Source organism: Canis aureus, chromosome 5, assembly GCF_053574225.1.
Source record: "Canis aureus isolate CA01 chromosome 5, VMU_Caureus_v.1.0, whole genome shotgun sequence".
NCBI classification, from domain to species: Eukaryota; Metazoa; Chordata; class Mammalia; order Carnivora; family Canidae; genus Canis; species Canis aureus.
In genome coordinates, this window is record NC_135615.1 from 9,523,646 (window position 1) to 9,551,108 (window position 27,463).

General features: G+C 39.2%; 1 protein-coding gene and 2 long non-coding RNA genes across 28 annotated transcripts in view; 2 read left to right on the forward strand and 1 right to left on the reverse strand.

Moving 5' to 3' along the window:
* LOC144313316 (uncharacterized) overlaps positions 1–27,463 on the forward strand; it is a 357,200-nt gene that overhangs the window by 104,565 nt on the left and 225,172 nt on the right. The gene's annotated exons all lie outside the window — the stretch shown is intronic.
* The window catches only part of LOC144313671 (uncharacterized), a 66,609-nt gene that overhangs the window by 15,255 nt on the left and 23,891 nt on the right, over positions 1–27,463 (forward strand). For 5 of the 6 annotated variants that reach the window (XR_013379294.1, XR_013379296.1, XR_013379295.1 and 2 more), the window contains one exon: positions 24,040–24,190. This is a non-coding gene — a long non-coding RNA (uncharacterized LOC144313671). Of the gene's footprint in view, positions 1–24,039; positions 24,967–27,463 lie in introns of those variants that run through there. The other variant, XR_013379298.1, reaches the window with a different exon arrangement.
* ARMC3 (armadillo repeat containing 3) overlaps positions 8,418–27,463 on the reverse strand; it is a 101,747-nt gene continuing 82,701 nt past the window's right edge. For 15 of the 21 annotated variants that reach the window (XM_077896814.1, XM_077896812.1, XM_077896810.1 and 12 more), the window contains 3 exons: positions 22,765–22,965; positions 15,361–15,523; positions 8,418–9,716 (listed from right to left, as the gene is read on the reverse strand). In XM_077896814.1, coding sequence (XP_077752940.1) covers positions 9,507–9,716; positions 15,361–15,523; positions 22,765–22,965 — 574 coding nt within the window. In that variant the 3' untranslated portion in view covers positions 8,418–9,506. Of the gene's footprint in view, positions 9,717–9,793; positions 10,490–14,609; positions 14,735–15,327; positions 15,524–22,764; positions 22,966–27,463 lie in introns of those variants that run through there. The other 6 variants (XM_077896830.1, XM_077896829.1, XR_013379293.1 and 3 more) reach the window with 5 other exon arrangements.

The window sequence follows — 27,463 nt, forward strand, 5'->3', positions numbered from 1 at the left end:
GATTAATGTCTTTATATTCACACTTAACCTTTGACATTGAAACCTGAGCTGAAAGAACACTCTGGAACACTTGCTAAAGATCTACTCTGACCTTCTCTGTGGAAACTTCTAGTTTATAGCTGACCTCTGTTGGGGGTTTTGTGTCCTTTTTACATGGTGTCTTTGACAGAGATGCCAACCATACGTGAAAAATTATAATAGAACATGTTCTGGTGGGAAGCTTCTCTCTGAACATCCTCTCCTAGGCTCTGAGCTGGGCCAGCTACAGGCCAAAGGCAAGACTTAGTTTCTTTCCTGGAGTGATTTATTTTATGGCTCTGGACTAGATTCTCAGCCAGACATCATTCCCAATCTAGCCCAGGCCTTCAGGACTATGTCAATAATGTAATGGTGAACCTAAAACTAAGCCTAAAAGGAATCAGATGGTCAGTATTTAAGAGATATACCAGAGCCTTCCTTATTTCTTCATTTGCTTTCTAAGGGATTTCATATATGTGGGCATATTCTCTGAGTGTGATGGTGTAGCAGTGGCACGTGGCAATCCTGAGTCCCAGGGCACTCATTTAGTAAAGAGCATGATCGGGAAGGGAGCATTTGAATTATACCATAAATGTTTTTAACTCACCAATAATATCTGTGTAGCTAGTAATCCTGACCCCCAGGCGTGGAGAGGGCTTTCCTGTTGCTAAATTTTGTGCTAATCCATATAGCCGGCTCAGGTGGGTTCTATATTATTAACTTCTGAGTGGAACAGTTGAGGTCCATCTCTGGCAACTCCTAGCTCCCTTTTTATTTTGTATTTTATTATTGTCTTGTTTGGCTAGAGAAAATGACTGCATAAGGAAAATCTCATCTCATTGAACAGTTGAGTTTCCTCTCTCATCCTAATCCTTAAATGAATAAATAATTGCATACAAGCCACGCTTTCTATTGTGTAAACGTCTATCCTATTGATCTCTCCTTCTGCATTTCTCTTATATGTATTAATAAAGTTAAAAGAGATCATACATTTTTTCTGGAAAGCAAATAAACAAAATCACACAGCTAGAAAATTGTGTATGCAGGATTGACTTCCAGTGATTTAGCAGATAAATGACTTGATAATATAAATATAAATGCATTCATCTGGGGTTTTCAAAGTTTTTTTTTGAAAGTAGAGACTATGGAATCAAAAAGGAAAGATAGGCACTAAGATTTTTCAAAGAAAAGAACCTATAAATAACTAATTGGACTATCACTTGATTTGTATGTCAGATATGTAAGTACTTAGAGAGAACACTGTTTGTTTCAGCTGTTCTCATCAGTATGATTAATGACTACTTAAAAGTGCTTGATTCCATTTGTATGCCAGCTGTTCTTGTGTAAAACAAACTGGGACTTTCTCAAGATAATCAGAGTCGGACTGTCTGCAGGATTTGGGGGCTGATACCTATGAGCTGGAAAAGGAAATTGATGGCTCTCAGCTCATCATCCTGAGGTCAGACCCAGACGCTTGTGACTGAAATATACCCAAAGCAGATGCTGATTACTGGGAACTTGTAAGAACAAGGGTCTGCTCCTTTGCAGATTTTGGATGATGGAAAGATCGTAGCAATATGGAGCTTTATGTGCTGTTAGCAAGTTAAGAAGGACCTGAGACGTCTCCACTGCACAGATAGTACCTTAAAAGGTAAATACGCAAGATGAGTCATTCAAAATCACAGGCAAGCGGGGCCAAGCAGCAATACAAAATCATTAAACCTAGGAAGCAATGCTTTGCTCTTTCTTAATTGAAGCAACCACGACAGGTTACCTCCTGTGGGTAGGCACGGTGCTGGTTACGTGGGAATGCACACATGCATAATGAGGATGATTTCAGATATAAGCGCCACAGACAGCGAACATTTCTGAATTTTCACTTCCCGTTGCACAAATTCAAAAGCAGCTGTGCAGCCATCCTCTCCTCTACCCTGAAAAGTGAAAGGAAACCAGTACTTAATCAGAGATGACAGTGCTCTTCTTGACCACATGGCTACTTTTCAAAACTATCTAAAAAGAAACGAAAAGTAATGAAAATCGCATTTTAGTCTTTAAAGTCAGTTCGTTTAAGGCATCAAGATAGTCAACAAATATCACTCAGGCTATCCTTACGCTGGTAACTCTGCCAGTAAGGTGTTTGCCAGACCCAAAATAGCTTTCCCTCTCCTTGGAGGAGATCAAAGAATAATAGCTAACAGTTGTCAGCTGTTTACTATGTTTAGCACTGTACTCAGCACCTGACATGCACTATCTTATTTATTCCTCAGAGCAACTTTATGAGGTCACTACTATTATTACATCCTCATTTTATTTTATTTTTTTAAAGATTTTATTTGTTTATTCATGACACACACACACACACACACACATACACACACACACAGAGGCAGAGACAGGCAGAGACAGAAGCAGGCTCCATGCAGCCCAATGTGGAACTCGATCCTGGGACGCCGGGATCACGCCCTGAGCGGAATGCAGATGCCCAACTGCTGAGCCACCCAGGCGTCCCTACATCCTCATTTTATTTATTTATTTTTTAAAGATTCTACTTATTTATTCATGAGACACACACACACACACAGAGAGAGAAAGAGAGAGAGAGAGAGAGAGAGAGAGAGAAGGTAGCGCTAAACCGCTGGGCCACCAGGGCTGCCCTACATCCTCATTTTAAAGATAAGAAAATCAAAACATTTGCTCAACATCCCTCAGTTAAGAATGATAGCCGGAGGACTCAAACCCAAGTTTCTCTAACGCCAAGAACCATGTGTGCTCTTAACTAGTACCTGAGTATTTACGTGCATTAGGAAAATAGCAGCGCTAGGCAGTAAACATATGGGGAAAAGTCAAAATGAGTACCAAAGATAGGGTTGTACAGGTCATCAGAAGAACAAAAGGCATCTGGAAAAGCTTCGAGGAGAGAGTGAGGCTTATCTGAATTTGGTTTTGAACTTGTAAACAAAAGATTAGTGGGATGATATGGAGAATAACTACCATACTTTCTTACCAACGCTCCTTTGCCAAGAAAGGAAACCGGACTCATAAGTTATTGAGCTTATATATGTCACTGAAGTGATATATATACACACACACACACACATAATACATGTATATATATTACACTTTTATGTATTTATATACAATTTTATGAAATTATATATATATAATTATAGATATAATGGCTAGAGTAGGTTTCCATAACCATGTGTCATTTATCTCTATTTTTAAAAAAGATTTTATTTGTTTTTATTTTATTTTATTTTATTTATTTGAAAGAGAGAGGGAGACAGAGAGAGAGAGAGAGAGAGAACATGAGCAGGGGGAGAGGGGCAAAAGGAGAGGGAGAAACAGACTCTTCGCTGAGCAGGGAGCCCAATGTAGGGCTCAATCCCAGGATCTGGAGAGCATGACCCAAGCTGAAGGCAGACACTTAACCAACTGAGCCACCCAGATGCCCCAATTATCTCTATTTTATAGATGAGAAATTCCATAAAGCATTTTATACTGTATGAATTGATCAGGCTCCTTGGAGACAATTCTCCTTGAGTTTCCTTTGTTTTTGCACATCTTACAAACAGAGGCTCCCTAACTGTCCTTTGTTCCAGACTAGCTTTCCAAGGATGTTGGCACACAGCCTAAGAAGATCTAGTGTCTCCCTCTGGTGAAAGGGCAGATATGCTTACTGCCCACTATAAAAGATTGGGTTCCCTAAGTCCAGAGTTCCTCTCCTGAAATGCAATCCACTGCCCTTGTAGGTACCCATCTGGGTCTATCCAGGTGGTCCCCATGACACCTGGGAGCAAGGAGAATTAACACACTGCACTTGCTCATGCTGCTTGCTGTGCTATGAGTAACAAAGTCCTTTGTCTCTCACCCGGGAGTCTCATGTCTTATGCCAGCAATAATGAACCTTAGACCCTTCCCATTTAAGAAGTCAGGAAATTTTCTTTTCTAGACAGGTCAAATTTGTTCTCATCTTTATAGAAAAATAAGGCATCTGCTTTGGCATCCATTGGATTAATTTCAAGTGGGTCCATATTAGAGTCTGAAGAAATGAAGACAAAATGGCAGTGTGAGAGTCTCCTCTGAATGTTTTTGCCAGGTGCTCAGAGGCCAAGCTAAGTAGAGTACAACCATTTCCATGTCCAAACCCTCATCACTGAAAGCAAGTGTTGACAAACTGGCCCATGAACCAAATTGGGCCCACACCTTTTTTAGTAAGTAAATTTTTCTTGTCTAGGTATTATCAGTGGCTGTTTTTATGCAACAATAGCAGAACTGAGTGGTTGCAACAGAGACTCCACAGCCTGTAAAGCCTAAAATATTTACTATCTAGTCCTTTTTTTTTCTTTTGAGGATTTTATTTATTTATTGAGACACACAGAGAGAGGGGCAGAAACACAGGCAGAGGGAGAAGCAGGCTCCATGCAGAGAGCCCGACATGGGCCTTGATCCCGGGTATCCAGGATCACACCCCTGGCTGCAGGCGGCGCTAAAACACTGCGCCACCAGGGCTGTCCACTATCTAGTTCTTTACAGAAAATACTTGATGACTTCTGATCTAAAGAAATAGACACATTCATGTAGAATAAAGAATTCCCCCATGAACAGAACACTTTGTGAGCATAGAAAAGAGAGCTATAAACACATGCACATACACACCTGTACACACACACATGCATGTACTCACATATGTACACACCCCATCCTGCCCCTAATCACACACTCGTCTGTCATTTGCATGATGGTCTTGTATCATCCTCACAGCAGGGTTATTAGGCATATATATTTGGGATCATAGCCTCTAGAGACAAATTCAGTTCACATTTAAGGCTTGCTACTTACTAGCTGAGTGATTTTTGGATAAGTCACTTAATTTCTCTGCGCCTCGGTTTTGTTACTTGCGAGACATGAGTAATACTGCTATCTATCAGAGGGTCCATCAAAGGATTACACAAAGGCATAAAATAGCCTCTGACGCATAATAAACAACATGCAAATATTTGTTATTGTGTGTCTCCATTTTCCCAAAGAGTAAACAGAGAGGTTAAGTAATTTTGTTAAGGTCACACAGATAGAAAAAGGTAGATGCACAACTTAATTTCAGCTCTGACTCTAAAATCTGGGCTTTTACCAGTGCTATTATATTGCCCCTGAAGATTAAAGACCTATTGAATTTGTACATACAATCATAATAGAATTTACCCTTTACAACAATACTTAATATTTTAAAAATTGTGATCTGTGGGGTGTTTATTGGCAGATCCTCCAGGTCTCTTCTCCTGAGTTCTGCAAGAGCCTTGTTTGAATTCATTATATTAATATATTCCCACCTGATGCTTTGATGGCTATCCTTTGAAGTCAAGTCCACTTTTATTATTAAAACAATTATATTCATGGTTTTAAGAGCATAAGCCTAAGCAAAGCTTTTTGCCAGTTATCTATATAACAATATTCAGGTAATTTTAATTAAGGAATAGTACTTTTATATACTAAACTGAAGATAAGTTATTTGTTATTATTGTATTGCTTTAAGAGTATACTCCAAGACAGTGATATTTTCCATATAATTTTCAGAGAGCCAGTTGATCCTACTCTGAGTAGTGCTGAGTTAGAGGGGGAAAAAGGCAACTATCACCACCAGTATGTGTATTACAGCCTTTTTGTGAAGAGTTCTAAAGGAAAATGCACCATCTAATGAAACCCCCTCCATCATATCTCCAGATTACTCCTTTGGCAGGGGAATACCATGGTAATATTTTTCTGAGAAGCAAGTTACTATATTCAAAGAATTCTGTGTCAGTAATAAGGCCAGTACCCATTCAATTCTACAGATTATTTTGAGCATCTAGAAATGTGTTTTTCATGGATGACAATGCTGCTTCTTTGACAAGGAAATAATACATTGCAATCGGATGTGTGCTTAAAGTGCAGTGTAGACTTGAATCCTCATTTATGGCACCTGCTCCAGAGCTGGAAGCCTGGGGAAAGGATTCTACTTACCTGTCCATTTCTCCACTTACAGCTGCTTTAAAAAGTTAGATATTACTTTTAGGGGTGCCTGGGTGGCTCAGTTGGTTAAGCTTCCAACTCTTGATTTCGGCTCAGGTCATGATCTCAGGGTGGTGGAATTGAGCCCCACTTTGGACTCTGTGCTGGGCATAGAGTCTGCTTGGGATTCTCTCCTTCTGCCCTTCCCCCCACTTCTAAAAAATAAAGTCAGATATTAGTTTTAACGAAATGGTTTGATCTCCATAAGATAAACTGTGGCCTTTGATTCTGACAGAATCAACACAAGCTACTTTACATAAATTGTTTTGAAACCTCACAACCACAACAGCTGCCAGTTTGTACACTTCTTAGGTGACAGAGTAGGATTCTCAGATCTCCTTGGTTCCAGATATTACCCCATATTTCCTGGGTCTAGTTCTGACCAAATAGCATGCTATGTCAGCCCAAAGTGCATAATTCCTGAAGGATATTCCAGACAGTGCTGCTACTAAACAGCAGGACTGCTGTTGGCCTAGGTCCTTGAGTGACTGTGTGAAGCAGAGTCCCCTCTACCGACCTGTGTTTGACATGTAATGTGATAAAAAATACAAACAAGTACTGAGATCTGGGGATTGTTTATGGCCACTGTATAGATGTCTTATTTATATACTGTTGTCTTTGACTATTCTCCAAGTGTATTATCTTTTTCTCATTGGTTTATAGAAACTCTTTGTTTGTTAAGGATATTGACATGTGTGTTACATATGCTGCAAATGTTTTCCTCCCTATGATTTTGGTTACACTTTTGGTTACACTTTATTTTTTGTTGAACAGAAGTATTTTTGTTTATGCTGTATTTTTCTCAACAGGAATTTAAAGTTTCACAGAACCAAACTTGTCAGATATTTTCTCCTACGGCTTCTGGTTTATCCGTCAGAAATAGAATCGGGCAGCCCAGGTGGCTCAGCAGTTTAGCTCTGCCTTCAGCCCAGGGCCTGATCCTGAAGACCCGGGATCGAGTCCCACATTGGGCTTCCTGCGTGGAGCCTGCTTCTTCCTCTGCCTCTCCCTCTCTGTCTCTCATGAATAAATAAATAAAATCTTAAAAAAAAAAAAAGAAATAGGATCTTGCTTTGCCAAGATCATAATTTTCCCATAGTCATTTACTGAATAGGCGATCATTGTGCCCTGCTTCTGGCAGAAAAGCTATATTTTTTTTTTATCAATACTAATCCCTATATGTATAAAATATATGTATCTATGTCTGTACTCTTAATATTGTTCTATTTTTATAGATATATAAAATGGGCCCAATATTTGGGCCCATTTCATACTAATTTATTACTGCTTTTTAATGTGTTCTGATATATGATGGACCCAATTCTTCATTTTTTAATTTCATATATTATTGGCCTACACATGCATTCATCTTCCAGATAAAGTTTACTATTTGTCAGATTTCAGAAAAGAAAATGTGTTGGGATTCTAAATGAGATACTAACTGTATATATTAATATAGGGGGCACTGAAATTTTTATATTGCTGAGTTTCCATCAAGGAAAATGATGTGGGTCTTCACTTATTCAGATCTCATTAAAATTTTATAGTTTTTCTTGCGTATTTCTTATTAAATCTATTTCTAGGTATCTTATAATTTGTGTTACTATTGTGAGTGTGTTGTCTTTTGATAACACAAAATAGATGAACTTCAAAGAACTGTCTGAAAATAGAATTTAAACTTATTCCTGTGCAATAATTACCTAGGAGCCAGTTGAGAGAGACGTTACACACAAATGTCTCTAAGATGAGAGAAGGGGAGGGGGTGGCCAAGGCCTGTACCATACAGAAAAATGTAATGTCTACCTGGACCCCAGCACAGTGGCTGTGAATGAACTTTTGCTTCATTCCATTTTGCTGTTAGGCCATTGCCTACAAAAACCCTTTTCAGAACTTACTAGGAGGTTGTTTTTCAATGGTGTTATTTTCTATATTACATTTGTCATCTGTATGAAGCTCCCAAAGAGGAATTCCCCTGGTCTTTGTTCCTCCTGAGAAACTGCTTTGTGCTTTTAGCTGGCGGACCCTATTATAAATCATGTAACTGATAGCATTTCCCACTGCATTGTCTGCTAGAGAGCTTAGCGTCAAATTTTCACCCACTGCTAACAAATGCATGGGATTTTCATGGATGCATTTGAATTCTAAGCTTATTCTTGGCCTTGTTGAACTTTCTTTCCAACACTTACGCCTGTTTTTCATTTATTTTTATCTTGTTACATCTTACATATCTTTGTAATCCACTTTAAATGTGTTCTGGATCAAAACAGACTTGAAAATGCTTAGACGGGTTTGCATCCTATAATCCATGCCCCAGTTCATGAAATTGCATGATAAATATAATTACCACACCGTTTGATATAAAGAACTTTATTTTGAAATAAGGAAATACAAATTCTTTGAAGCTACACATTGGTTCGTACAGAATAATCTCAGCCTTATTTTCTAAACTCAAGCTGGCTTTTAAAAACCTTCTAGTAATATGATTACAGTAAACTAGACTTAAAGTCAGGCTAGGATATATGTATACTTTATGAGAGTCACCATATTACTAGTTTTTGCTTATCTTTTAAAATGTGTGTTTGCTCCCTGTTTTGTTCTCAATGCTGAAGACACAATTTCTCACAAAGATTTACTCTATTTCTATATTTAAATTTTTCCAAAAAAGAATTTTTAGGCTATATAAATCCAAAATACTGTTTTTGTGACCCAGCAGTAAAATGTGCAAAAGCAAATCAGAATTGTTTTTAATTGGAGGTATATTTCCAAGTAGACAAACACAGGACAAAAGACAAACACAGTTTATGGGAAGAGTTCATGGAAAGAGTATTAGTTCAGTGAAGTTTATTAGACAATGTTCTTAATATGTTTTTAAAATATGAACCCAAATTTTTTAGAAAGGAATTTGTAATACTAAAAATCTATCTATAAATATTCAAACTATCAACAATAATCTTACTTTACAAAAATGAGAGTGAGACAAGGTGACTGAAGACATAAAATACTATTGAATTTAAATAAATTCAATAACCAAGTGTTCCTGAAGCATTCTGGGTGTGAAGAATGACAGTCGTGAGGCCACGGTATTGTCCTGGGCACAGCAGCTGGGTGCTTTTACACGTGATTCCCAAAAGGCAGAGAGCCTCCTTATGAAACAGTAAGGGTGGATTAATTTTGACAATAATGAACTTTACATGAGGGACAGTGAGCATAATATGATCTAATCAGACTGAATTTTTGCCAAGAGCCCGAAATCAGAAACACAGCCAAGTTCAACCCAAGTGTCCTCATTTCTACACAGAGAAAATGTGAAATTAGAAATTAATTAGAAATTAGAAATGTCTAATACTTTTATTTAAAGAAATAAAATCAATTGGTGAACGTCATAGAAAGTGTATGTAATGCCTTTTTTTGTGTGAGCCTCTTTTTGTTCATTTGATAGCTTAGAGATATCTGTAAAGGTCTGCCTCTTTGCTTCTTAACTTCATCAACCTGCCTGGATGGAACATGAGGTCAACTACATACACCTCAAGAGGAGGAAGAGCCCCAATCAGTCCCTTACGAGATTCATTCATCAACTTAACTTCATTCCAAGCTCTGCCATACTCCCCACGAACCAGGGAGCAGCCGATGCCAATTTTATCAGCCAGAGCCTGTGGGAGAAAACACAAGATCAACCAAAAGTGAGGAGGGAGAGGGGCTGAAGAAAATCCTTAGCTGGAAGACACACCTTGTTGAAGGTGAAATATACAACTCTTGCAAAGAAGTGCTTAGAAAGGAGGCTGAAAAATTGTGGAATATTGTGATGGGAGCCAATAAAATGTGATAAGTTCCCCTGTTCCTCAAGATCCTGTAGACTCAAAATCTCTGTGTAGGTCCTGCTGGGAAGTGACATTTTTCAGGCAGTTACACTGTATTGTATCAGCACAAGATTGATAACGTCATTGGAGAAAAGCCATTCCGCAGGCTTTCAGCACTACCACATCTATCAATCTTTCCATGCTTCTAGGCTGCTCTGTGGGCATGACATGCAGTGGGATTGAACGGAGGGATCAAACTGGTGGGGACCTATTTCGTGCCGATTTATGCTGTGTGATGGGGATGGTGCTCCGTGAAGCAGGAGGAGCAGGATTGCGAGGGGTCGTCCTTCTGGGGCTACCTGCTGTCACTTCCTCCCGAGTGGCTTATGTTCCTTATTCTCTTCAATTTGTCCTGATTTTGAGATTATTTAAAAAGTGCCTTTACAATAGTCTGGAAACTTCTTAGCCGCATCATAATGGATTAAGGGAGCTGGCTCAGACCGCCTGGATTTGAATTTTGGCTCAGCCACCTACTAGTGGTTGTCACCTCAGGCGAATGACTCAGGCTCTCTGTGCTTCCATGTCTTCATCTGAGAAATGAGGATAACATCACTAGCACCTCCTTCCTAGGGGGTGGTTATAAAAATGAAGTGAATTAATATGGGCCGCATGCTTAGAGCTATGAATGCTGCACAGAATGGGTATTCAACAAGTGTTTCTAGTACTAGAAGGCAAGAATTGTGTTGTTTTAATAATCCATTATATATTAATATGATTTATCAATTACTTAATATGTAATGACTGCACCAGGTAGTCATACGTGGACTGAGATTAGGATATGGTTGTCATTTTTAGGGCCTTACATCCTATCTAGTTTGAGCCTGCCTGGTAAACAGTCAACTGTAATACAACAGTATCCAAATGGATGGCACTCAGTGGTATTGTCATTTATAAAAAGAAATACACGTTGGATCTTTGTGCCATTTCTGGCACAGAATTCCTAAACCCTTGGAATTTCCTAAGTGATGAGAACCATAAAAGTATCTTTCCTTATGTTAATGAGGTGACTTTTGGACCACACTTAAGGATGGGGGCTGTTTGGTAGGGGAACCAATCTTGTGACTGGAGAGTTACAATGTCTCCCATCAGACCTCTGGGGAGAGGGTAGGTTGAATTAACTACTTATGGCAATGATTTCATCAATCATGATTATGTAATGATGCTGTAATGAAAACCAAAAAGGAGAGGGTTCAGAGAGCTTCTGGGTTGGTGAACACATGAAGACTCAGGAAGAGTGTTGCACGAGGAGATGGGCATAGAGGCTCCGTGCCCATCCCCCAAAACTTTCTCTCTGGCATCTTTTCCATCTGGCTGTTACTGAGTAATAGCCTTTTTATAATAAACTGGCGATCTAGTAAGTAAAATGTTTCTGAGTTCTGTGAGCTGCTCTAGCAAATTAATCAACCCTGAGGGGGCTGAGTTCTTGGGAACCTCTAATCTATAGTCGGCTGGTCAGAAGCATAGATGACAACTGGCGCTTGTGACTGGTTGGCTGAAGTGTGTGTGGCATGGTGGGGGGGAGGGGCACGGGGGTAGTCTTATAGGGCTAAGCCCATAACCTGTGGGATCTGACACTATCTCCAGGTAGGTTGTGTCAGAATTGAATTGAATTGACCTAGCTGATGTCTGAGGATTACTTAGATTACTAAGTAATTACTGCCCCCCTAAGGCCTGCCACCCCTCCCTCCATTGGAATTGGTACAGAATCATCTTACACTCATTGTCTAGAGGGTGGTAGGGAGTCAAAAATAAACATGTTTTCAGAAATTATATTTATTGCTCTCTTAACTCCATGTCAAGGCACTTTATATCATCAAAATAATCTTGTGAAATAGGTAATGATTGCATTTCCCATTTTATGGAGAGTAAAACTGAGGTCAGATAAATTTCCCAAGGAAGGTCACAATAAGGGTGACCTAATATGGAAGCTGGGTATGTGTTACCAGAGCGTGAATTCCCAACCTCAGGGAGATACCGCCTCCCACTGAGTTGAATGAGGTCCTATTTGAAAGTCCCCATCTTCTTTGTGAAGTGGGAGACAAGATTGTCTGCTTAGAGGAAGAGGTGGAGATGAAAGTGTTAGTAGAAGGAAGGGCAGATGTAAGGCATGGCTACTGAGGAAGAAGGGCAAAGCCTATGGTCAGGAGCTGGAATAGAGGGGCCAGGCCACATGAATGTCCACCTGAGCTGGGCACCCTGAATTGGCTGGGGTGCTTGCCGCTGTCAAGTTCTGCAGCCTGAGTGTCCTAGGGGAGAGGGCAAGCAGTCAGACTGCACCGGGTCGACAGGCAAGGCACTGGGGAAGAAGGATGACATCAAGAAAGTCAGGGAAGTTCGCCAGTAAATCATACAGTCTGTGGATGATGTTTCTAGGCTGCCAAGGGGGAAAAGTAAAGCCAAAAAGGAAGCAACAAACTGGAAGAAAATAGGGAGGATAAAGGGCATTCGTGGGAGTGAATGATTTAGGAAAGTGGAAGGATATTATCAGTGGGTATTGGTGGTCAGGATGTCAGGGGTGGGCAAAACTTGGCTAATGAATTGCATGACTCCGCAGAGGTATGAGGGTACTGGATTCCGTTTAGCATAATGCTGTGGACTGAATGTGTCCCACCCCCCGAATCATATGCTGAAACCTTGACCATCAGTAGGATGGTACTGGGGAGATGGGTTCTTTAGGTAATTTGGTTTAGAAGAGGTCATGGAAATGGAGCCCCCACTGCAGGATAATGACCTTATAAGAGGAGGAAGAGACCAGAGCCTCCTGACTGTCCAGCATGTGAGGATGCAGGCACACAGTGGCCACTGCAAGTTAGGAAGAGGGTCCTCACCAGTTGCTAACTCTGCTGGCACCTCAATCTTACACTTCCCAGCCTCCACAATTGTGAGAAATACATGTTTATTGTTTAAGTCCCCAATGTCTGGTGTTTCATTAGGGCAGCACAAGCACACTAATTCAGTGCCTAGGAGACACTCAGGTGCACCAACTGGAGTGTAAACAGACACACTGATCAGGAATCAAGAGAGGTTCATGGGGCAAAGGAAAGAATCTGGGTGCCTTAGGCAGTTAGTATTTAGGGCCATGTGACCAGATGACCCCACCATAGGAAGTACATAAAATGAGAAAAGAAAAGAGCCTGGGTTGGAACCTTGAGGGACCCCAACGTTGAAGAGAGGTAGAGGAAAGAGGTCACCATGGCGACTGAGATGAGGTGGAAAGAGAGGACAAAAGTTACTAAGGTGGATGGTTTTGGGGAACGAGAAGGATCAGTGACAAATTCTTCTACATATCAAGTTAAGACAGACAATAGATTCCTGGGGTCCAGGGCCCCTGGATGGCTCAGTGGTTGAGCATCTGCCTTCAGTTCAGGTAGTGATCCCAGGGTCCTGGCATCAAGTCCCAAGGGGAGCCCGCTTCTCCCTCTGCCTGTGTCTCTGCCTCTCTCTCTGTGTCTCTCATGAAGAAATAAAATCTTTAAAAAAAAAAAAGATTCCTGAGAGGGAGCCAAGGCCAGCTGCAGGGACTGAGAGAAAAATGAGGTGCGCCAAGGAGGGATGAGGTGCTGACAGGACTCTGAATTTTGACCCGAATAAGAATTACCTACAGATAGAAGCAGTATGGTGGGTTTGGTTCAGGTAGGCATGGGCTCAGACTCGAGCCAGGCCCCTGGTTGACCCTGGGTAAATTCCCTCTTGAGTTCAGTTGTCTTGTCTTTCAAACAAGGGTAGTCATTTCAACCTTTGGCATTTTTGAGACCTTCACAATTGCATTTATCAAGTGCCTGGCATGTAGCTTAAAATGATGGTGGTCATGGTAATAGGAGCTACAGGGGTAGTCATAGCTATTATGAGAAAAGATTCCTCTTTCCACTTTAAATAGTATAGACTTAAATTTAGATTCTAAAGGAGAAACAGCTCATAGAGAGAAAGAGACTTAATATAGGAGAAAATTTGATAAAGCAAGAAAACAAGGAAGATTGGCATTTGGATTATAGAGAGTTAGCTTAGAACTGGAAGCAAGATACACATGAATGTAAAGAGGTTTGTAGGTGTTTTGGAAGTGGATAGGAATCTAGACATGCAGTCTAGAGTTCAGAACCCATTTTTGCAGCCCCTATTATATTCCAGACACTTGATAACAATGGAGAAAAAAAATCACCCCCTCTTTTTTGAATCTGCACCCCCGCTCAGTGAATCATGCCATCACTACCAGCTGCCCTGCCCAGACCTGAAAATCACTTTGTTCTTCTCATGCAATTCCTCATACCACCTGAGGCAGACACCAACTGTTTTCAGTTGTATCTCTTAAATCTCCCTGTAGATTCACATCTTTTTTTTTTTTTTTTAAGATTTCATCCATTTATTCATGAGAGACACACAGAGAGAGGCAGAGACATAGGCGGAGGGAGAAGTGGGCTCCTCGCAGGGAGCCCGATGTTGGACTCGATCCCAGACCCCGGGATCAGGACTTGAGCTGAAAACAGATGTTCAATCACTGAGCCATGCAGGTGTCCCTAGATTCACATCCTCTTAGCAAACCCCTTAGTTCCTGTTCCACCAACCCTCCAACTGGTCTTCCTGTCTGCAGTCCTACTCCTGCTCTAATTTATTCCCCATTCTGTTGCCCGAATGGTCTTTCATCATGTCACTGCTGTTTGTCCCCTTAACAATTTTCAGTAGCTGGGGTACCTGGGTGACTCAGTGGTTGAGCTTCTGCCTTTGGCTCAGGTTGTGATCCCCAGGGTCCTGGGGGATCCCCCCACAGGGAGCCTGCTTCTCCCTCTGCCAGTGTCTCTGCCTCTCTCTCTCTGTGTCTGTCATGAATAAATAAAAATAAAATCTTAAAAATTTTTTTTCAGTCACTACTCACAGATTTTAGGGTCAATTGCACACTCATGTGGTGCTTTATGAGCTGGTCTGTTAGCCTCATCCAACTCCTCCTCCTTCCTTCATCCAGACACACTTACTCTATACTCTTCAAAGGGGCCAGGGGCTCTCATTCCTGTTATTCTGTATAAAATCCTTGTTTAGAATACTCGTCTTCCTTCTTTACCTGCTGAAATCCTGTATAGCCTCTAATACTGAGGCTGCAAATCATTTCCTCCCCCAAAACTTGCCCTGATCTCATCTTAGAACCCACAAGTCTGCCTTGGGTACCTTGTGTCTGCAGGGGCTGCCACCTTAGTATCTCTGTATTCTCAGACCTTAGAAGAGCTCTTGCCTATGGTAGATGTATGATAAATGTTGAATGGATATGCTTCCGAGAGTCTGGCAAGTATACGTGTGTATGTATATACACATACATATATATCTCAAATAGAAGTAACTCTAAATGAGAAGATTAGCATTAGCCAGTTAAATGTTAGCCAATGGCGCCCACTATTATGATAACGACAAACATTTTTACCTAATGGCAAATGAGGCAAAACATCTTCAGTACCTTGAAAAGCAAAGCTCGATGGTAGAAGATTCCTTTTTTGATCTGTCCAATTGGTACAACATTGGATTTAAGTTGAAATTTTAGTTCACTTATATGAAGTTCCCAGCCAAAATCATGTAGCTTCTCTTTTGAAACTTTACCACCCATTTTTTCTGCCACATACCTGTGTCAATTACATGAGATCAAATCAATCAAGTTTAATACCTCATTTTGGATGCTTTGCGTGTAATTGTGTGTATAATTTTACATCTAAAAACTGGATTTTCTCAGGCTTTTATTATTTGCTTTTCTTCTATGGTACAGAAGGGTTAACATTATGCTTACTTTCTTCAAACTATCGTGTATAAGCTGAAATTCTAACAATTTCATTCAACACACAATGAATGCTAATTTTCCCAATATTTATAACAAGATATAAATTAATATCACCCTAAATTTGTAGCAATGCAGTTTTAAAGTTCTATATTGCTCTTGAAAAATGTTTTCCAAAGTTTCGATCTGAGCTCCAAGGCATTGTACTAACCTATGGTCCTTCTTTTAAGGAATTTGAACTCAGAGATAATACAAATGCATGGGAAATTTTCCCATCGGATTCCTAAGTGTTTTCAAGTTAAGTGTTTTCCTTTTAAATTGTCTTACTTTTTTTGATTTAGAGAAAGATGTGGCAGTTAACTAACATTGGAGTGACAGGAACGAGGAGGAGGGCAGAAGGAAAACTAAGTTGGGTGGCATACTTTGCCTGGGGGTTTCTTCTCATTTGAGGCTTTTGCTGAAGTCAGTAAACACACCTGCAAAAATCCTTTGTCGAGGAAGGCTACTACATTTTAGAGTAAGGGCAGAATTGCAATTTTTTTTTATAATAAATTTATTTTTTATTGGTGTTCAATTTGTCAACATACAGAATAACACCCAGTGCTCATCCCGTCAAGTGCCCTCCTCAGTGCCCGTCACCCATTCACCCCCACCCCTTGCCCTCCTCCCCTTCCACCACCCCTAGTTCGTTTCCCAGAGTTAGGAGTCTTTATGTTCCATCTCCCTTTCTGATATTTCCCACACATTTCTTCTCCCTTCCCTTATATTCCATTTCACTATTATTTATATTCCCCAAATGAATGAGAACATACAATGTTTGTCCTCCGATTGACTTACTTCACTCAGCATAATACCCTCCAGTTCCATCCACGTTGAAGCAAATGGTGGGTATTTGTCATTTCTAATGGCTGAGTAATATTCCATTGTATACATAAACCACATCTTCTTTATCCATTCATCTTTCGATGGACACCGAGGCTCCTTCCACAGTTTGGCTATTGTGGACATTGCTGCTAGAAACATCGGGGTGCAGGTGTCCCGGCGTTTCACTGCATCTGCATCTTTGGGGTAAATCCCCAGCAGTGCAATTGCTGGGTCGTAGGGCAGGTCTATTTTTAACTCTTTGAGGAACCTCCACACAGTTTTCCAGAGTGGCTGCACCAGTTCACATTCCCACCAACAGTGCAAGAGGGTTCCCTTTTCTCCGCATCCTCTCGAACCTTTGTGGTTTCCTGCCTTGTTAATTTTCCCCATTCTCACTGGTGTGAGGTGGTATCTCATTGTGGTTTTGATTTGTATTTCCCTGATGGCAAGTGATGCAGAGCATTTTCTCATGTGCGTGTTGGCCATGTCTACGTCTTCCTCTGTGAGATTTCTCTTCATGTCTTTTGCCCATTTCATGATTGGATTGTTTGTTTCTTTGCTGTTGAGTTTAATAAGTTCTTAACAGATCTTGGAAACTAGCCCTTTATCTGATAGGTCATTTGCCAATATCTTCTCCCATTCTGTAGGTTGTCTTTTAGTTTTGTTGACGGTTTCTTTTGCTGTGCAAAAGCTTCTTATCTTGATGAAGTCCCAATAATTCATTTTTGCTTTTGTTTCTTTTGCCTTTGTGGATGTATCTTGCAAGAAGTTACTGTGGCCAAGTTCAAAAAGGGTGTTGCCTGTGTTCTCCTCTAGGATTTTGATGGAATCTTATCTCACATTTAGATCTTTCATCCATTTTGAGTTTATCTTTGTGTATGGTGAAAGAGAGTGGTCTAGTTTCATTCTTCTGCATGTGGATGTCCAATTTTCCCAGCACCATTTATTGAAGAGACTGTCTTTCTTCCAATGGATAGTCTTTCCTCCTTTATCGAATATTAGTTGACCATAAAGTTGAGGGTCCACTTCTGGGTTCTCTGTTCTGTTCCATTGATCTATGTGTCTGTTTTTGTGCCAGTACCACACTGTCTTGATGACCACAGCTTTGTAGTGCAACCTGAAATCTGGCATTGTGATGCCCCCAGCTATGGTTTTCTTTTGTAAAATTCCCCTGGCTATTCGGGGTCTTTTCTGATTCCACACAAATCTTAAAATAATTTGTTCTAACTCTCTGAAAAAGTCCATGGTATTTTGATAGGGATTGCATTAAACGTGTAAATTGCCCTGGGTAACATTGACATTTTCACAGTATTAATTCTGCCAATCCATGAGCATGGAATATTTTTCCATCTCTTTGTGTCTTCCTCAATTTCTTTCAGAAGTGTTCTATAGTTTTTAGGGTATAGATCCTTTACCTCTTTGGTTAGGTTTATTCCTAGGTATCTTATGCTTTTGGGTGCAATTGTAAATGGGATTGACTCCTTAATTTCTCTTTCTTCAGTCTCATTGTTAGTGTATAGAAATGCCACTGATTTCTGGGCATTGATTTTGTATCCTGCCACACTGCCAAATTGCTGTATGAGTTCTAGCAATCTTGGGGTGGAGGCTTTTGGGTTTTCTATGTAGAGTATCATGTCATTGGCGAAGAGGGAGAGTTTGACTTCTTCTTTGGCAATTTGAATGCCTTTAATGTCCTTTTGTTGTCTGATTGCTGAGGCTAGGACTTCCCGTACTATGTTGAATAGCAGTGGTGAGAGTGGACATCCCTGTCTTGTTCCTGATCTTAGGGGAAAGGCTCCCAGTGCTTCCCCATTGAGAATGATATTTGCTGTGGGCTTTTCGTAGATGGCTTTTAAGATGTTGAGGAATGTTCCCTCTATCCCTACACTCTGAAGAGTTTTGATCAGGAATGGATGCTGTATTTTGTCAAATGCTTTCTCTGCATCTAATGAGAGGATCATATGGTTCTTGGTTTTCCTCTTGCTGATATGATGAGTCACACTGATTGTTTTACGAGTGTTGAACCAGCCTTGTGTCCCGGGGATAAATCCTACTTGGTCATGGTGAATAATTTTCTTAATGTACTGTTGGATCCTATTGGCTAGTATCTTGTTGAGAATTTTTGTATCCATGTTCATCAGGGATATTGGTCTGTAATTCTCCTTTTTGGTGGGGTCTTTGTCTGGTTTTGGACTTAAGGTGAGGTTGGCCTCATAGAACGAATTTGGAAGTACTCCATCTCTATCTTTCCAAACAGCTTTAGTAGAATAGGTATGGTTTCTTCTTTAAACGTTTGATAGAATTCCCCTGGGAAGCCATCTGGCCCTGGACTTTTGTGTCTTGGGAGGTTTTTGATGACTGCTTCAATCTCCTCCCTGGTTGTTGGCCTGTTCAGGTTTTCTATTTCTTCCAGTTCCAGTTTTGGTAGTTTGTGGTTTTCCAGGAATGCGTCCATTTCTTCTAGATTGCCTAATGTATTGGCGTATAGCTGTTCATAATTTGTTTTTAAAATCGTTTGTAGTTCCTTGGTGTTGGTAGTGATCTCTCCTTTCTCATTCATGATTTCTCTCTCTTCTTTTGCATAAGGCTGGCTAATGGTTTATCTATCTTATTAATTCTTTCAAAGAACCAACTCCTGGTTTTGTTGATCTGTTCCACAGTTCTTCTGGTCTCGATTTCATTGAGTTCTGCTCGAATCTTTATCAACTCTCTTCTTCTGTTGGGTGTAGGATCTATTTGCTGTTTTTTCTCTAGCTCCTTTATGTGTAAGGTTAGCTTTTGTATTTGAGTTCTTTCCAGTTTTTGAATGGATGCTTGTATTGCGATGTATTTCCCCCTTAGGACTGCTTTTGCTGCATCCCAAAGATTTTGAACAGTTGTATCTTCATTCTCATTAGTTTCCATGAATCTTTTTAATTCTTCCTAATTTCCTGGTTCACCCTTTCATCTTTTAGCAGGATGGTCCTTAACCTCCACGTGTTTGAGGTCCTTCCAAACTTCTTGTTGTGATTTAGTTCTAATTTCAAGGCATTATGGTCTGAGTATATGCAGGGGACGATCCCAATCTTTTGGTATCAGTTCAGACCCGATTTGTGACCCAGTATGTGGTCTATTCTGGAGAAAGTTCCATGTACACTTGAGAAGAATGTGTATTCAGTTGAGTTTGGATGTAAAGTTCTGTAGATATCTGTGAAATCCATCTGGTCCAGTGTATCATTTAAAGCTCTCGTTTCTTTGGAGATGTTGTGTTTAGAAGACCTATCGAGTATAGAAAGCGCTAGATTGAAGTCACCAAGTATAAGTGTATTATTATCTAAGTATTTCTTCACTTTGGCTATTAATTGATTGATATATTTGGCAGCTCCCACATTCGGGGCATATATATTGAGGATTGTTAAGTCCTCTTATTGGATAGATCCTTTAAGTATGATATAGTGTCCCTCTTCATCTCTCACTATAGTCTTTGGGGTAAATTTTAGTTTATCTGATATAAGGATGGCTACCCCTGCTTTCTTTTGAGGACCATTTGAATGGTAAATGATTCTCCAACCTTTTATTTTCAGGCTGTAGGTGTCCTTATGTCTAAAATGAGTCTCTTGTAGACAGCAAATAGATGGGTCCTGCTTTTTTATCCAGTCCGAAACCCTGCGCCTTTTGATGGGGTCATTAAGCCCGTTCACGTTCAGAGTTACTATTGAAAGATATGAGTTTAGTGTCATCATGATATCTATTCAGTCCTTGTTTTTGTGGATTGTTCCACTGGACTTCTTCTTAAAGGGGAATTTTAAGAGTTCCCCTTAAAATTTCTTGCAGAGCTGGTTTGGAGGTCACATATTCTTTCAGTTCCTGCCTGTCTTGGAAGCTCTTTATCTCTCCTTCCATTTTGAATGAGAGCCTTGCTGGATAAAGTATTCTTGGTTGCATGTTCTTCTCATTTAGGACCCTGAACATATCCTGCCAGCCCTTTCTGGCCTGCCAGGTCTCTGTGGAGAGGTCTGCTGTTACCCTAATGCTCCTCCTCATAAAAGTCAGGGATTTCTTGTCTCTTGCTGCTTTAAGGATCTTCTCTTTATCTTTGGAATTTGCAAGCTTCACTATTAAATGTCGAGGTGTTGAATGGTTTTTATTGATTTTAGGGGAGGATCTCTCTATTTCCTGGATCTGAATGCCTGTTTCCCTTCCCAAATTAGGAAAGTTTTCAGGTATGATTTGTTCAAATACATATTCTGTCCCTTTCGGCGTCCTCGGGAACCCCAATTAAACGTAGGTTTTTCTTCCTCATGCTGTCGTTTATTTCCCTTAATCTATCTTCATGGTCTTTTAATTGTCTCTTTTTTCCTCAGTTTCCCTCTTTGCCATCAACTTGTCTTCTATGTCACTCACTCGTTCTTCCACTTCATTAACCCTCGTCGTTAGGACTTCTAGTTTGGATTGCATCTCATTTAATTGATTTTTAATTTCTGCCTGATTAGATCTAAATTCTGCAGTCATGAAGTCTCTTGAGTCCTTTTTGCTTTTTTCTAGAGCCACCAGTAGCTTTATAATAGTGCTTCTGAATTGGCTTTCTGACATTGAATTGTAATCCAGATTTTGTAGCTCTGTGGGAGAGAGGACTGTTTCTGATTCTTTCTTTTGAGGTGAGGTTTTTCTTCTAGTCATTTTGTTCAGTGCAGAGTGGCCAAAAACAAGTTGTATTGGGAAAAGGAGAAAAAGAGAGGAGAGAAAGAAGGAGAGAAAAGAGAAAAAGAAAAAAGGAAGAAAAAAAGAAAAAAAAAAGAGAAGAAAAAGAGAAAGAAAAAGAAAGAAAGGAAAGAATTGCGAATTTTAAGAAAGAATTTCCTCTTGCTCTATGCAAAGAAGAACAATGGCGAAAAACAAGAGAAGGGTCGGGGAGAAAGCTGTCACCCTGCCCCAGCCAGGCATCCTGTAATGAGTGTTGGGAACCAAAGGCACTGGGACAAATCTCTGCATCTCTGCATCTTGAAATCTTGAAAAGGGCTAGGTTAAAAAAAAAAACAATTATTTGGGAATGATGGAAAGAATTTTTGATAATAGCAAAGCATGAGGACATTTGACAAATGCTGAAGTGAGCTAAATCAGATTTCTGCCCGAGTCATCACTTCTCAAGGACATTAGGAGAACTTCAGTTGCCAAAAACATTCTCTTCCAGAGAGCTCTGGCTGACAAGGAGTCAATGATCTGGCGGCTGTGTTTCTTGCAGTTGTCACATCCAGGTTTGATGAGTGCAATGCACTTCTACTTGGAGTAGATACAAGCTCCCGTGGAGACTACAGCTGTTGCAGGATCCAGTAGCTCACCTACTGGATGTCGTTGCCAGTTACGGAGGCTATCCTCCACTTCCTGTGATTTGTAATCCCTTACAGCTACCAAGTCAAGTTCTCAAATTTCTCTTAGTGGACTCATATGAAATGCTCTGATTAGGGAGGCAAAGTCACTGGGATACACAGAGTTTCGAGTCTGTCCGAACAACCATGCCTTTAGAACACTCACACTTGAGAGCAACGCAAAACGCAAAATATCGGACATCTGACCTACAAATCAGTGATGGTTATTTTTATTAGAATGACATGATTTATGATGTATTAGGTATGTAATAGAATTATATGATTTGTGGGGATGGGATACCTGGGTGATGGGCATTAAGAAGGGCACATGATATGATGAGCATTGGTTGTTATATAAGACTGATAAATTACTGAACTCTACATCTGAAACTAATAATAAGCTACATGTTAATTAACAGAATTTAAATAAAAAATGATAAAAAGAAAATAATACGTGAGTTTATAAATAATTCACAATACGATTCCTTTAAATCGTAAGCACCCCATGCACCTAAGGAGTAACTGAATTTTCCTTCTTTCTTTTGTTGTTTTTGGAGTAATTTAATTTTCAAACTTTTGATTCATTGCTAACTTCTTCAAGATCACATTGAAAGACGCCTCTAATGGTTTAGCTGGAGAAAATGACAAAAGCATTTTTCTTTAAGCAATTTCCAGCTCCTAGCTCCAATTCTTGGTGGAAATAGGACCTAAAATAGAAATTGGGCATTTTTTTCAATTTATTGTGTTTCTGCTGCAGAGTCAGAGGTGGGGGGGCAGTAATTTTGGTGTAGTTAGCTGAAAATTGGCTAAAAAATGCAAACCACTAACATCAAACACTTTTTTTCAGAAACTGAAAATGCACATGTATATACAAACAACTTACTTTGCTAGAGCCTCAATCTGTTCCTCAATATTGGTTATGGGAAATATCGATTTGGTCACTTCATCCACATACACACAGAAGTCAAGGTCAGAGGGAGGGTACCATTCTTTATCAGGGCTCCCTTCTCCGGTCAATTTTGGTGCTGCTGCCACTTCTTCTTCCTCCTTCACTTTTTCCTCTTCTTTTTTCCCTCGGCCTTTCCTTTGAGAGCAAACAGCAGCCATCAAAGTCACAAAATGAATAAGCACTAACTGTGCTCTGAGTTCATCTAAAGAGCACCGCAGAAATAGAGTATTTTATACTTTAACGACCATATCATATGCTGTTCTCAACTTTTTGATGACAACGCTAGAGTTTTATAGTCTCTATATTATGCTAAGAGAGATTAACTTTCAAGATAACACTACATGATTGATACATATTATGAAAATCATACACTGGTCTTGAGTACAATTGCCTTGCCAGATGTCTGGTGCATAGTAGGTATGTCATAAACATTTATTGAATTAGGGAAAAAATAGGTTGCCTCCTCAGGAAGTCTAAGCCAGTCTTACATCATCTCTTGCTTTGGTTGAGGGCTTCTGCAAAAAGAGTTTGGATCACTCATTTTAAGAAAAATTACCCAAAATGTGGGAAAAAAGCAACACAAAATAAGGATAGTGTGGAATCTCCATGTCATGCAGGGGTGAAGATTTACCTAAAGTTTATCTAGGGAAATGTACTTAATTCTGTACTTAGGAAAGCTGGAATGTACTTAGTAAACTGTAAAGATACTGTGTAATTAAAATATACTATTAATTGGGATGCCTGGATGGCTCAGTGGTTGAGCATCTGCCTTTGGCTCAGGTGGTGATGTCGGGGTCCTGGGATTGAGTCCCACATCAGGCTCCCTGTGAGGGAGGGAGCCCTCTGTCTACGTCTCTGCCTTTCTCTGTGTCTCTCATGAATAAATAAAATCTTCAAAAAAAGAAAAAATATACAATTAATCTTTTCAAACTTAGAGAATTTGCTAGTTAACATGCAAGCTTTTGCTTCATAGAGGTGCAAATTATTTCTGTCAATGGAGAAGATATTGCCAGAGGTTACAGTTTATTGTCATTTAGGATGTTAACCAGTTTTTTATGTAACTCAGTGATCTTTTTCTAACATTCCTTAATTAAACTAAATATAAATACCTAGCTCCTCAAATGTCCTCTGAACCAATATTAACACCTTACTGATTCTGTCTCTAATTTATGAGTTGAATAAAAACAATGATATGTGTTCTCATTCCAGATAACGCGGAGAAGGCACATTTAACCCTGCTTTTTCTACTCAATACAGTCATCAATCCTGGACAGGATTCAACAGCTAATTGAAGACTCTGTTAAAGCAAATGGTAGCAGAAAGATTCGAGAAGGTCTTTTGAATTATTACTGAACAGATGGTAAGTTTATTTTTATTTTTCTCTGGTATTCTCCAAGCCAGACTAGACACAGCTCAAACTTTTGGAAGTGGGCATCAGCACAGAGAGAGATAAAGGAGAAGACCTTTTGAGAAACAGGAATGATACAGAGTGGAAGAAAGCCCTGTTTTGTTTTCTTCTTTGCAGCCCCTAAGGAATCCTCTGATAGTGGTAACAATGGTGACATCAGCATCTCATAAGAACCTAAAATACCTTTATACTCACTCAGTCCTCAGGTTGTTTGCCTGAAGATACAAGAGCAGTCATGGCAAGAGTATATAGCAGGGCAGGGTATATAGAGTTTTCTGACAGTACATCACAGATTTTGAGGATGGAACTATGGAACTGACCACTGCCCAAATGCTAAACCAGACACACTAGCTGGCACACAGTCAGGACTGCTCCAAATAGTACTGCAAAGCCTTTGGAAACTGAACTGACAGTGGGATGACAACACATAGAACATTGGTTGAAACTTGAGTTTTGAAAGCAGCTGGGTCTGGGCACCTGTCTGGCCAACTGACTGTCTCAGTTGGAAGAGTGTGTGACTCTTGATCTTGGGGTCATGAGTTTTAGCCCCACATTAGGTGTAGAGATTACTTAAATAAATACAACTTTAAAAAAAAGAAGAAATCAACTGGGTCAACTGCTGGCTAAAACAGACACAAAAAGGAACATTCTTCCTAGAATGCATATAAGACGCATTCACCAATATCTTGATTACTATAGCTTTATCATAAATCATTAAATCAGAGAGATGCTTTCAACTTTATTCTTCTTTTTCAAAATTATTTTATATACCCTTCCATAAGGGTCTTAGAATTAGCATGCCTATATTTACAAAAAATCTTGCTGGACTTTTGATAGAATTGTATCTAGTCTATAGATCAGTTTGGGAGAAAACTGACATTTTTACTATGTTGAATTTTCTAATACATGAACATGGTATGTCTCTTCACTTATTTAGTGATTCTTTGATTTTCTTTGTGTTTGATAGTTCTCATATATTGAGAACTATATATGTTTTGTTTGACTTCCATTTTTATTTCATATTTCATTTTTAGAGCTATTAAAATGGTGTTCAAAAAATTTTTGGTTTTCAATTTTTTATTGCCAGTACATAGGAACATGATTGATTTTTGTATGTTGATCTGAAATCCTGATGATTGCTGAACTCACCCATTAATTCTATGAGGTTTATTTTTAAAGTAGATTCCTTAAGGATTTTCTACTTAAGACTATCTTGTTGCAAATAGATAGTCTGCAAATAGGAACTGTTTTTTCCCCTTCACTTTCCAATCTTTATACTTTAAAAATGTCCTTATTGCAATGTGTAGGCCTTCTAATACAATGTTGAATAGGAGTGATAAGAATAGTTATCTTTGGGGTCCCTCAGTGGCTCAGTAGGTTAAGCAGCTGACTCTTGACTTCTGCTAAGGTCATGATCTCACGTTCATGGGATTGAGCCCCTTGGTGGGCTCCATGAGCAGTGCAGAGTCTGTTTGTCCCTCTCCTTCCTTCTCTCCCCCTCCCCCCACTCTGTATGCATGTTTGTGCATATACACATGCTTGCTCTCTCTCAAATAAATAAGTAAATAAATAAATAAAATAAATCTTTTTTTTTAAAGAATAGGTTGCTTATTTTGTTCATGATCTTTTCAGAAAGGCATCTCGTCTTTCACCATTAAGTATGATATAATAGAAGGGTTTTTTCATGGATGCCCTTTATCAGGTTGAGAAAGTTCGCTTATATTCCTATTTTGCTGACAGTTGTATTTTTATCATAACTAATGTTGAATTTTGTCAAATAATTTTCCAGTATCAATTAATATAATTGTGTGGGTTTTCTTCCTTATACTGTCAATATGGTGGATTGCATTGATAGATTTTTAAATATTGAACCAGCCTTGCATTCCTGGGATAAACTCCTCTTAGATGAATTATTCTCTTATTGTCTTGCTAGATTTGATTTGCAATATTTCAGAGAGGACTTTTCATCTGTATTTATGATGGATACTGAGCTGTAATTTTCTTTTCATATAACAACCTTGTATGATATTGGGACTAGGATAATGCTGGTTAGTGAAATACTGCTTTGCTTGGATCTCACAGATTTTGATATGTTATATCTTCACTTTCCTTCAGGTTTTTTGTATTTTTAAATTTCCTTTGAGATTTTGACCCATAGGTTATTTAGAAGTATGTCATTCAATTTCTATATATCTAGAGATTTTCTTGTTGTCTTTCTGTTGTTAATTTCTAGTTTGTTGATCCATAATGGCCATGGATCATATTCTATATGATTTCAATTATTTTAAATTTGATGAGCTTTGTTTTATGACCCTGGTATTTGCAAATGTTCCACATGAAGTTGAAAAAATGTGTTTTCTGTTGTTGGTGGTAGAATGTTCTATAATATATTGACTAGATCCTATTTATTGCTGGTTTTGTTCAAACATTTTGCATCCTTACTGATTTCAGGTCAAGTAATTCTATCAATTCCTCAGAGGGGAGTGCTGAAGTCCTCAACCATAGTTTGGGATTTGTCTATTTCTACTTTCTGCTCTATCAGTTGTTGCTTCATGTGTTTGAGGCTCTGTTGTTTGGTGCTCATATAGTGATCACATTAAATCATTATGTCTTCCTCACAGAAGACATAATCCATTTTGTCATATATAATGTTTCTCTTTGTCTCTAGAAGTTTTCTTTGCTCTGAAGTATACTTCTACTTTATTACATATTAAAAAGTCACTCGTACATTTTAGGAAATTAATGTTTACATGGTATCTTTATCCATCTTTCACTTTCAACCTACCTATATCAATGAATTAAGTGCATTTCTTTAAATGGCAAATAGCTCATATAATTGTTTTTAAGATTTTTAAGTAATCTCTACATGCAAATGGGGATAGAACTTACAACCCTGAGATCAAGAGTTGCATGTTCTACCAACTGAGCCAGCCAGATGCCCCTTCATCATAACTTTTTAATCCACTTTGCCAATCTCTGCCTTTCAATTGGTTCTTATTCCTGTTTTTTCCTTTCTTGACTTTGTGGTTTGGTACTTGAACCATTTTTAGTTTTCCACCTTGATTTATTTATACCATTTTTTGAGTGTAACTCTTTGTATTGGTTTGAAGTGGTTACTATAGGATTATAATACACATACATGGTTCATCACAGTCTGCTGGTATCCACATTTTACTACTTTGAGGGCAGTAAGAAAACCTCACATCCAACAAATGAGTGCTTTTT